At 38.0% G+C, this 12,853-nt stretch overlaps 1 protein-coding gene across 4 annotated transcripts in view; it reads left to right on the forward strand.

The window, feature by feature from the left end:
• The window catches only part of ank3b (ankyrin 3b), a 181,803-nt gene that overhangs the window by 78,592 nt on the left and 90,358 nt on the right, over nt 1–12,853 (forward strand). For 3 of the 4 annotated variants that reach the window (XM_081393524.1, XM_081393526.1, XM_081393525.1), the window contains exon 1: nt 10,928–11,230. The exons of the other annotated variant lie outside the window; for it this stretch is intronic. In XM_081393524.1, coding sequence (XP_081249650.1) covers nt 11,198–11,230 — 33 coding nt within the window. In that variant the 5' untranslated portion in view covers nt 10,928–11,197. Of the gene's footprint in view, nt 1–10,927; nt 11,231–12,853 lie in introns of those variants that run through there. 4 annotated transcript variants of the gene reach the window in all.

Below are 12,853 nucleotides of genomic sequence, written 5' to 3' on the forward strand. Positions count from 1 at the left end.
AAAATGTGAATTTACTTGGTTGATTTGAGATGTTGATCAGGTATTACTGAGATCAGAAAGCCATTAGACACATTGCATTTCTCCATTAGTGCAGATCAGTCTGGCCTATCAGTCTGGCCGAGATTGGCCTTATTTTCTCTTCTGTTCTGCTTGCTGTTCATCAGCTGACTGGGTGAGTTAGGACACACTTTCTCCTGACTGTCGTGGACTGCATGACCTCCTGAGCAAAGACCTTCATCACTTCCCTGTGACACACTATACACATCATTGACTGTATTGAGCATTATCTGTATCCTCACATTTATGCTTGACACATACTAATATTGCGAGCATGCTCCATACTACTGCTTATTCAATATATTCTTAAAGCTTGATGTATGCCCAGACTGAAATGTAAGTCGTTACTCACTGAAAGTCTTCATCCTTATCATAAATCTCATAAAAAATAAATATGGACATTAATGATATCAAACATCATTCGGTTTTGTGTCTCATGATCAAACGTCATTGACATCAAATCTAACACTTTTTTTCATATTCCAAAGCAGAATGTGTATTTTTTATTTGTTTTTCTGTTGTTGTGGTTCTTTGGAATGTATTTCTGGACGTTCACTGTTTACTGTACAGCTCAGCATGGCTGCTCACCAGCATATGTAATGATCTGGATGCTGATCTCCAGCATAGGATGTTCTTGTCTCCACCAAGAGTTTACTAGCTTAACCAGCAAGACTTCTGGCTAAGACTACTGATCCACCAGTATCAGACCAGTAGCTACAAAGCACTAATTGGTTTCCCACCTAACATGTTTCTCTTAAATTTATGAACAAACATTTTACTGTAACATTAATAGCATGTCTGTTCAAAGTCGTCTGGTCTTTAAAAATGTTTTCAAAACATTAGCACAAAAACATCACTTATAACATTAAAAAGTAATGTTCCCATAATGTTTGCAAAATGATAAGAGGGAAGGTTCCCTTAATGTTCATATAACCAAGAAAATATGTTTTTTTAAAAACATTGGACGTTTTGAATGTTCAGAGAACATTCTGAATTACGGTTTTACAACCTAATGGTAACGTTAGCAAAATGTTCTTAGGACATTTTTTTGATTTTTTTTGCTAGCTGGGTCGTTGCTACAGTTTGTTACCGTATGTGTTAATCTGTTTTTCAATTAAATTTAAATTACATGTTACAATCAACTGACAGATTATTTGCATCTGTGCATATAGACCCCTTTTCAGTTGGTAAACATGGTGACGTTTCTTTGTGGGCGGAGCTTAGGTGGAGGCAGAACGATCCCTCTGGCTGCTTCGCTAACGTTAGTGTGCAAGTTTTTTTAGCTTGTTTTTTAACAATGACTGGAGAAAATCCGATTTTATCTTAATGTGCAAGGTCACTCACTGTTCAGGACCGCGATTGTTATTTGCAAAAGTTAATTTTAACGGACATCCCAGATTGGCTGACCCGTACACGCTCATTCAATGGATGGACGATCTGACAGGATTAACGTCAACGCTACCTCCGGTTGAGTGGCCTGACTTCTACAGTACACCTACCTGATAGAGAAACCGAGGGTAAAGAGAAACTGAGGGCATATACATATTTAGATGCCTATAACTGTACTAAATGGTCACAAGACTTGTGTGATAGCCTACGATCCGCAGTTCTGCATAGCCACAAAGAGTGACTGACTCCACCTCCAGGCCGCCTCCGCCTCCGTTTGTTTTGCCTCCAGCTAGCGCTGAGACGTAACTGTGACGTCGGCGCAAAAGGGGTCTATAGACCTTATGCGCCAGAGAAATGAGGGCGCCGCCATCTTTAGAATATTGTCTTTGAACTTCCGTTCCTGCGGTCGCTCTGTATGTTTCTAGAAATGTTAAATATAAAAAATACAATTTTAAGATATTAAGTCATTTTCTGAAGTGAATATTGCTGGATTACTTCAATCTTCAGTGTCACGTGGTTCTTCAGAAATCATTCTAAAATGCTTGTTTGGTGCTCCAGTAACATTTCTTATTATTATCAATGTTGAAAATGGAAAAAGGAAGAAAGAAAATAATTAAAAACTATTGAATCCTTCTTTTCTAGTCATCCTGTGCAGGAAAAGTCAAACGAATTCATTTGTCATAAAATGTGTGAAACCCTGAATGTTGTGTTCTGACATTTCAGCCGTCTCTCTTAGAGCGCCCTTTGGTTCGTTTAGTTATATGTGAACACGACAATCACGACAAAAACAATCGCTCCGAGACCGCCTGAACGAGGTGGTCTCAGCCTGATTGCAAATGAACTCTGGGGCGATTCGCTTGAGGTGTGAAAGCAATCCGACCCAACGGACCAATGAACCAAATGGTATTATAATTCATAACGTGAAATGTGCTATATAATTCTGTGAATGAGCACATTAGTTATCACAGTTGAAAACCAAAAGAGCACCTCTTCATCTTAAAATGTTGTGTAATTGTTCTTCTCCGTGTGAGAATGCTGTCCCGATAAAGCCTTGTATTATAACATTGGTATACTGTTTGCATGTGTCTTGACACTGTTAACCTCTAGACATCGCTGGGAGATCCAGAGAGAGTGTGTTTGAGTTTGCTGCAGTATTAATACGAATGTAGTATATCATTTAACAGCGGGAATGACGGCTACATTTGTATAGTGTTTGCGTTTGTCTTGACAGTTACAAATAAAGCCACAATAAGCTCATGGAGCGAACCTGTCAATCATCCTGATGGATGACGCAGAGGAAACTCTGACCAATAAGAGGACAGTTGTAGTGGCATGTGACTTGCATAAACACATTTTGATATGCTTTGAAAGGTTGCCTTGTGAAAGCGAACCGAACCAAGAAGAAAATGCAACATTGAAAAAAAGAAAAGAAAAAAAAGTCCCTGTTTTGCAACAAAACAAACGATATATAGGTATGAAATGCCCTTACTTTTGAGGGACCAACCTTGTAAAATTAAAAATTAAAAAATAATAATACTAAATCTTGGATCAGCATCCATTCCTACTGTTTGAATCTAATCATTTCAGCAGGGGTTTCCTCCTCATGCTAAGACAGTGATCTCATCACTCCTGGTGTGGGGGAGCTCAGACTGACGTAAGACCAAGAGCTGTTGGTCTAATTAATATCCGGTGCCAGTCAGAGAGAGAGAGAGAGTGTGTGTGTGTGAGTGTGTGTGTGTGTGTGTGTGTGTGTGTAACGGGTGAAAGCTCCACTCTTCACTGTACAGAGAGTGCAGAAATATCTCTACCTGACTCTGATGGCCTGAGAGTGTCCAGATACTCCTGTTAAAGCACTGCTTTGGGCATCACTGTGTCCTGATGAAAAGAAACTCCTGTACTTTTCATACTGTTTTTGTATTGTGCATCTGCTGTCTTTGTCCTTGAACTACAAATCAATGCAAGATCTGCCTTTCTGCAGATCTGCTCTGAACATTCATTTTTCTCTTTCATTGGAACAGAAATGTTGAAATGGATATAGCCTGATGAATTGCAGGCCGGACAAGTGTGTGTGTGTCTCTGACCGGTGGCGTGTGAAAAATAGAGGTTGTGATTGGGTGCTGAAGGGGCAGCTGAACCGTGAGACGTCCATCTGTGAGAACACAGGCGATTTCTTTACCACACACACACAGCTTTGATTTTGACGCACAGTTTATTACACTTTTCACTCAGATGTCCTGAGGGGTTATCAGACACAAGCTCTGTTTACAGTCTCTGAAATTTCACATTTCAGTTGAATATTGGGCTTGGTTGTCTTTGTTTTATTCTATAGAATATAGAAAATAAATCTAATGAGTTTCAGAGCTTGGTTTTGGATCAATGAGACAAAAACCGTGAACAGATCGGTGAGTCTGCAGTGTTAATTATATGCACTATTGAACCACAACAGTTTGAATATTTAGCATGAAGTGCATTTGATTATATTAGTGAAAATAGGAAGCTTCTGAAGCTTCATCATGGGTTCCCAAGAGAGTTTGGATTGGTTTCAGGAACATCGTGCGTCTATCTATTGTTGAGGGGGATGTCATTGGCAGTCCTGGCTCAGATAGTGCCCATGGTAAGATGAGTAAAAAAAAAAGAAGACATTTTTAGTAAAGTACGATTTTTGTTTAATTTTATCTATAAATTGTTATTGAAAGAAGTTTCTTATACTCTTATGCTCTAATAATTCAGAACCAAGTCTGCTTATTAGAATGATTTCTGAAGGATCATGTGAAATTAAATTTCAGCTTTACTATCAAAGCAATAACTTTATTTTAAATAACTTAGCATTTTAAAATATATTCAAATAGAAAATCGATAATGAAAACCGATCACGGTTTCCACAAAAAATATATGATTTGAGCAGCTAATCAGCTGCTGAAAATTCAGCTTTGCCATCACAGAAATTAACTTTTAAATTGCCTTTTCTGAACTATTAAATTTTAATTAATAAAATAAATTTTAATAATTAAATTACATTTCACAATATTGCTGTTTTTACTGTATTTTTGATCAAATAAATGCATCATTGGTGAACATAATAGTCAGCTTTTATATATTATATTCTTGTATATATATATATATATATATATATATATATATATATATATGGGGGCTATCGTGATCTAATGGTTAGAGAGTTAGACTTAGAACTAGATGTTCTACTTCTCACTTCTGAAGTTGTGATTATCAGCTCATCACATTAAAATTTGGGGTGGGCTCATGTCCAATTTTTTTAAAACCAATATTTGCCATAATTCCGATAGCACTTGAAGGCAGCATTATTGTCAATATCGGCAGGAAAAATGTAGGTGGGGGAGTGAATGAACCACCATCAATACCCACGACTAACGTGCCCTTGAGCAAGGCACCTAACCCCCAATCACTCCCAAGGAATTCCAGCGAATGGCTGCCCACTGCTCCGAGTGTGTGTGTCCATGGTATGTCTTCACTTCTCACTGCTCCTAATGTGTATGCACTAACTTGGATGGGTTAAATGCAGAGGACAAATGCTACCGTTGGAAATAATTATTGGCTTGCTTGTAGATAAGCTTAAAACTTAAACTAAGATCCTAGCACAGCAATCCAGGAAATCAGTTGCTCACATTTTAGCGTCAACCACAATTATGCCACAGTTGACCAATCAGAATCAAGCATTCCAAGAATTGTATTGTTCGCATTTAAAGCATTTACTCGCATAGACAACTGAAGACTGGCTAACATTGATAAAGCTGACCTAAGGTGTGTGAAAGAAGGCATCATGAAATGTTCAGAGCCATATGCAGTTCATGCACTCATTGTGAATAATGTAATACTTCTATATTGTTCAGACTGCTGGCTAATGTGAGCTGACTGTTGTTCATTAGTCCAGGCCGGATCTGCTGGGACGCCTGCCGTCTCTTGAGCTAGAGTTAATGAGCTTTTCTGCCTCAAATGGCGTTGTTCGCTTATACTGTGCTGCAAGCCAGTCAGGACAGGAATGTTTTAGTAATGATAATCAGTCCTAATGGGCTTCAAATGAGCTAAGAGTGGCACTGTACAACAGTAAGGTGACGATGATCTTGTGATCTGCTCACGGATCAGGACACGCGTCACAAAGTCTCTGATGCCATGCCTACAGTTTGTTCTACGAGGTCTGACATTGCTGGACTGGGACGCAACTCTGTGTGCAAAGCTTTTTATCAGTTCCCTGAAACACAAAATAGTGTTTATAAGGGACTTGGTTGATGACATGAACTCTTCTGAGTCTGAGGATGAATGGCTTTGCTGATAATTATCAGGTTAGTGACATCACATCTTTTGAAAACAGTAAAGTGAGTGCTGTGTTTGAAGCATTAGCAAGTAAAATACCGTAGATTCAAAAGTTTGGTGTCCGTAAGTTTTTTTTTTATAAGAATGCTGCTTTTATTTGATGAAAAATACAGTTAACAAATCGTATTGTGGAATATTTACAATTGAAAAGAAGTTTTCTAATTTAACATATTTCAAAATGTAATTTTGAAGCATGACTTTGACCGTTACTTTTGTTTTCGGAAATCATTCTAATATGCTGATTTGGTGCTCAAGGAACATTATTATTATCAATGTTGAAAACAGTTGTGCTGCTAAATATTTTATAATATATATTTTTTATATATGTTCAGACTTTGAATACAGGAGCAGATATCCTCGCCCTCTCTCTCTCTACGAAAAATTGGTTTAACACCAAATATACTGTTGTGAAGGGATAGGAAATTATTAGTAAGATGATTTCTAGGCCTTCAGAATTGATGGAAATTAATACAGTCTTAAAAAGTCATGATAAGAATTTACAGTAAGTGTTGTATTGGCTAGAAGTTATGCTCTTTGTGTAATAAGCGGGAGTAGAATCTTATTTACTTGGAAAGCCCACACTGATTATCTTTGTTCAAAATTCCAACAACGATTGTATTTTTTAAGAAGACTTAGGCTGTTTGGTGTAAATCAGAGAATTATGCAATTATTTTATTACGCCGTTTTAGGTAGTCTTTGAAATTATGGGATGCAAACTTGGTATGGCAATCTTTCGGTCCAATTAAAATCACAGCTTGCACGTCTTGTGAAAATTGCAATGAAAGTTATGGGTGTAAGAGAGTACTCATCACTTCAATCAATTTACGAATCGTTGATATTTAAAAATGCACAGACAATAGTGAGTGATTCAAGCCATGTTTTATTTCCAATGTATCAGCTGCTGCCATCAGGGAGACGGTATAGAGTCCCATTGTGTAAGAGTAACCGTTACAAAAAAAACATTTATTCCTGTATCTATTAATATGTTAAATAGCAAGATGTAGTAAGGTTTTTTTTATTTTTTTTTTTTTATTATTGGTTTGTGTGTGCATATGTTGTATGTATGTATATGTTGTGTATTAATGCAGCTTTGAGTCCAAGACAAATATCCTGAAAAAGGACAATAAAGTATACTAACTAACTAACTAAGTGCTGGGTTTTTAAAGGGGAACTTGGCAACTATTTCAACTTAATAAATCCGTTTAGAAATTATTTGGATGGTTAAATAACCTGTTCTGGTGAGAATGGTGACTTTCCCCGCACCCCTCAGCGGAAAACCAACCTTGCAACATGGGGACTAACGTCCCGGTAAGTTGGAAATAGGAAGTCTCGTGAGAAGCGAGAACGAGCAATTCAACATAAACACACATGCCATATGATACTGTGTATGATGTATTACCCTCCTCGGTAGACATAGCGCCACACGATAAAGTTGGCCGGCTCCCATAATAACAAATGCACATGAGCAGCGGTAGAAAGGGGGAGGAGGGTGCCGCAAGTGAGATTTTTACTACAGTGTTGTGAAATATACGGCCCACAGCTGTAGGGGGAGCTCGTTGACAAAACACGCGACAACAAAAGGGAAAATCAGCGAAGAAATGGCTAGAGCTGCCATGTTCCCCTTTAATAAAGTAACAAACAAAAACTGAAACTCAAGAAATAGAAACACAAGCAGAACTGGAACCATTACAAACAACAACTGACAAAGCAAAAAGAGACACAACAAGATACACAAGGGGTAGCAAGCTTAACAGGGTAACGAGTTAACGAGATACACCTGGGGAAGACAATCAAGGGGAAAAACTACAAACTGACTACAAAAAGGCACATGCGACGGAAAACAGGATGAATGACAAAAGTTTAAGACAAACAAAGAGAACAAATTACACTTTGAGTGTCATCTCTATAAAATGATATCATAAAATATACACAACGTAAACTTTTTAATATAGAATTGATACCAATAAAAAAAATTGTAATAATAAAACAAATTTCTAGATCTATTTCCTGAAGATATATAGAATTTCCTGTATAGTTATGAACTGTTTCCTGTAGATAGTGAATCAAAAATTCTCTTCATCATTGTATTTAGTTGAGTAATGTTCAGACTCATCCTCGGACTCTTGGCGGTGTGGTAAACAGTGGTCTTCTGGGTGTGTATGTTTGCACGGTTGTGTGGTTCTCTGGAGATCTGTCAGAGCTTTAATCCAGATGTACACTGTGTGTGAGACCACATCAGAATCATGTGTTGTACACATCTAGAAGTTCACACAGGAGCACAGAGCAACAGACGCAGCTGGACTGGCCCACAGATGCGGTGTGTGTGTGTGTGTGTGTGTGTGTGTGTGTGTGTGTGTGTGTGAGAAAAATAAAAAATATATCAGTGTTATTTTGAATAAAAGTGAGAAAATAATGATTTGTTTGCAGATGCCAATTATTTAGAAAAAAGATGTGCAAGACGTGATTAATATGTGATTTTCAGCAAACTCAAGGCAACTTGAGTTGGTGGGTGAATTCCGCCTCAAGTAATGACGCAAAGGGACTGTGATGCATACAATGTCCTGTACAATAAAGCCCTGTTTCTAAACATTGTCCACTGATTGTCTAAATGGAAGAAGTGTAAATGAAGAGGTCTTGGCAGGAAGTGCTTCTTTAAAGGGGCAGAGTAATTTTTTAATATTAGCAGATTAATGTTATGTTGATGCACACGTTCACCGCTCATGCGTTTCAAGAGTTAAACGATGAATGTTAAAATATATAGACAAGTTAGCTGGTGTGTCAGATCACATCTTCTCATTCTGTGTGTTTGTGTGAAGGTAAACTCTATTTCAGGGCTCGTGTCCCCTCTGCAGTGAGGTTGGGTTGCTATGGCAACACTGCATTACTGAGACGTATAGATCCTCAACTTGCGTCCCACTATAATCGCATGTTTTTGAGGTCTGTGTTCAGTAAACAAACATGAGCATCTGTCTATGACATTCAGTGGATTATAATCGATTTGATGATTTGATACTGGTCTCTGGTTTGTGGGCTATTGACCAATAATAGCAAATCTCTCTTTATCACAAATGCCTTTTTGGATTATTTAAAGGTGAGTTGTGTATTGTTCAAATACTTTCTCTTACTTGTAGAGACAACTGTATGTACACCAAGTGTCAACACTGTTGCTTTATCAAAACGTTGTTTTGTTTGTGCGAGAATCCAATCAACCTGACACAGGAACACTGACTGAGCCAATAGTGTGAGTTTGGGGCGGGACTTTCTTGTTGTTTTACCAATGGCAGACGGGAAGTGTTTGGGAAACATGTTTGGAAAAAAAAAAGTTATTATTTTTACTAATGACCCTTCACTAACTCCTCTTCCCTTTACTGTTACTTTTTAGAATGTTCAAAAAACATTATTTGGAATGAATTGAATGAATGATTTTTCCAGTAAAATGGTTAAATATTATTTTTACTTGGGCTGTAATGAAGTGATATTGCAAATTATCTTTCATTTGTCTTCAAATCATTTTTTTTTATTACAAAGTGGAAATGAGGGCTGACACATACACTACCGTTCAAAACTTTGTGGTCGATAAGATTTTTAAATATTTTTGAAAGAAGTTACTTATTCTCATGAAGATTTGATATAAATATTACAAAATAACTGTTTTCTATTTTAATATATTTTAAAATGTAATTTATTCCTGATGGCAAAGCTCAATTTTCATCATGCTGATTTGCTGCTCAAAAAACATTTCTTAATATTATATCATCAATTAAAACAGCTTAATGTTTTGGTGAAAACCACAAAAGGTATTTGCACATTTAATCCACACTTTAAATGTATAAATGTATTTGCATTATGTAACAAAATATTAAAAAAAATAATGAATTTGCTTTAAAGAAACATAAAAACACAAAATTAAGCTAGTAAGGTTTCAAACTTTATATATTGTTAAAAAATAAAGACAAATCTTGGTTGTCAAACTTGTGGGACATATTCTTTGTTAATATTTTTTTAATATGCTCATTCTGCTGGGACACCTGTGTGAACTTGAGGGGAACGAACTAAATACATTCATAATATATGACCTTAAGACCACTTGGTTAAGAATGATTGAAAAATGTCTCAGAAAAGTGAAGTTAGTTAAGCTATAGCATCATTTGTTTGCAGGTGTCACTTTGTTTGATATCTAATGCATTGGAATTCAGACATTTTAAGTGTCCAAAAGTATGTCCACTTTATATCCTCTCTGGGTAAGTGACTCAGCAACAATGTTTCACCATAAAGTTGCATTTTCTAAACACACAGGTGCATTACTAGTGCACAAATGACACATTTCAACTTAAAGCAACCATTTAAAGCAACCCAAGTTATATTGTCTTCAAAGTTATGTATATTTTTACAGTATATTATAATATCTAGTTCCTCCAGCTTTGATCATTTTCCACTTGAACTGGGAATAGATTAGGATATTTCAAAATCCACTGTGATATACTGTCAGTGGCATTGATTTAATTAATGGAATGGGCCATTGGAAGGGCACTGTTGTAGGAATGTGTGTGTGTGTGTGTGTGTGTGTGTGTGTGTGTGTGGCGAGGGGGGCTGGGGTTGGCTGGTGCTGGTGGTGTAATGTTGCTGATGCGGGCAGAGACTGCTGCAACCTCCCAGAGAAACACGAGCAAGAGAGAGAGAGAGAGATAAAAGACAGGGGGCAAACTAGTCCAGTCTAGTCCAGAGACACAGAGGTGCTGATTGGCAGAGCCCCGGATCAGGGCAACACCGCAACCGCTCATAATACCTGGGGAAATGCCCCCAAATCCCCCTTAAGCTGGGCTGCTGTACTCCAGCATGGCTGACTGGCTCCTAACAGTAGCGGCGGGCTGAGTTGTACTGAATCTGGCTGCCTGTGCCGGGGTATTTGTGCAGCCGAGGGGACGGGAGGGGGTGCGTAAAAAGAGCTGATAAGCAGGATGACAATAAGACTCGAGCAGGACAGATTCCAGTCAGGGAGGCCTGCCGCACGGAGGGGCCCGCTGCTATTTCGGTCCACCAGATCATGATTACACTCAGCCAGGAGAGAGACCACTGGTGCCTACAAATATGGTAAGTGCCGTCCCATCCGAGCAAGTATGTGAAGCTGGTTGGAGCAGAGGGTGACAGCTGGGAATGGGAGTAGGCTAACGGTGCTAATGTCCTGCATCCGTATTGATGATAAAGTGGATTTGTGTGGTGTGTGGGGTAGAGTAATGCTACTGGATTTCGGCTGGGACGCTCCGAATCGCTTTTCAAATAGTATCGTAGTATCTCAAAGTTGACAAGGACATGTGTTTTCAGCTTTAATGCACCTCCGGAGTGACCGATTCCAAACTCTAGGTCATTGATTACCGGGATCGTGCAAGACTGCAAGGTGAAAATGACAATGGAGGACAAAAAAGATGGAGAAACAGTAAGTTCCACTTTGAAACAATATAAAAATGTGGAAGCTGTTAGGTTTGACCTTGTTTGGGGTTAGTGAATGAGATGGTCAAAGAGGGGTTTAGCTGATCACTGATGGTGTGGTGTTTTCGGAGGAAGGTTGGAGTGTAGTGGTGCATTGCTTGAAAGGGCTCCGGTTTCATCGGACAGTGTAACAGGAAGGCAGTGGGATCCAATTAGATATGCAAGCTTGTAATTTAGATTGATATAAATCTGAACTCTACTGTTGAGTTCATTCAGTGCAGGGGCTGATTTTGAGAATTGGATTGTGCATCAGGTTCTGGAAGTGGAACTGGCGTGGCATGTTGTGGACTGACTTTTGACACCTGCCATTGGCCGGTGACTTAAGAATATTTACCAGCCATAAATATTTTTTACCAGCCATGAAACTGTTTTTGCAAAAACATGTAGTTATGACACCAACATTTTAGATACCAGTGAAAATGCACAATTCTCTATTCCAGTTTCGATACTACAGCTAAAACTACTAGCCTAATCATTTTTATAATTAATATCAATTGAAAGACTAGTAACAGTAGTTTTCAGGTAGAGACATTGAATAAACTAATCAAATGTAAAATAACAGATAGTCTTCACTGTATAAATTAAACATAAATGAATCTTTATTAAAGTTACAAAAGTTATTCAGTCAAAGAGCAGTGAATAATTACACAGTAATGACACTAGGCGCATTTCCATTACATATGGATTTCTAAATATTTGTTCTAAATATCGCTAAAAAACTATTGCGAAATGACGCCGTTTCCATTAACCGATGTTATGCGACTAAAACTTCATTTTTTCCTCTCACGATAAGTCATTCCAAAAATCATGGCAACGGACCTACGTTGGTAGGTTTATATATATCACCACACTAGACATTATTATTATTATTAATGGAAGGAAACGTAGGCGTGTTATCCCAACATTAATGGCAAGGAATGACCCTTATACTGTGAGCGGCACATTTGAGGTGTTTCTGTGTTTCTCACTCATTTCTGCTTCGAGGTCTTGATTGTGGCACCTCTATGAGGTTTAGAATCCAGTATTTCTGTAATTCTTTTGTCTTTTATGAATTTAATAAAGAACTCTGTCTCGTATTCTGTCCAAACACACCGCGCCTTCTAAGTCAGGTGACAGTAAATGCGCAAAAACTGTTTCCATTGCAGTTTTGCGAAATATTCCTTTTTCGAATTGCCTGAAAAACCACCTCATGTGAGCGTAAAAACTTTTTTGCGATAAATGGGAATTTTTGCGAAATTGACGTGTTTCCATTGGGCGTATTTCCAATTCGCAACTTCAATTTGCGCAATTTGAAGGGTAATGGAAACGCGGCTACAGACAGCACCAGGAATATTAGGCTGCTATCACTTTAAGATCGAATGCAGGGATCCAATACACTGATACTGGTACACATCTTTCTCTACCGTTTACATTCACTTAAGCCATATCCGACCATATTTACTTGTATACCCGCCGAGACGGGCATTTTTGACATGTTTTTTCTGTGAATTTGTCCATTCAAGTGCAAGACGATGTGTAAGAGAACGCATTTAATTCAGTATTCGCACATTGTCTGATATGCAGCTTTCTG

This window comes from Scardinius erythrophthalmus (assembly GCF_964197995.2).
Source record: "Scardinius erythrophthalmus genome assembly, chromosome: 18".
Lineage (NCBI taxonomy): Eukaryota > Metazoa > Chordata > Actinopteri > Cypriniformes > Leuciscidae > Scardinius > Scardinius erythrophthalmus.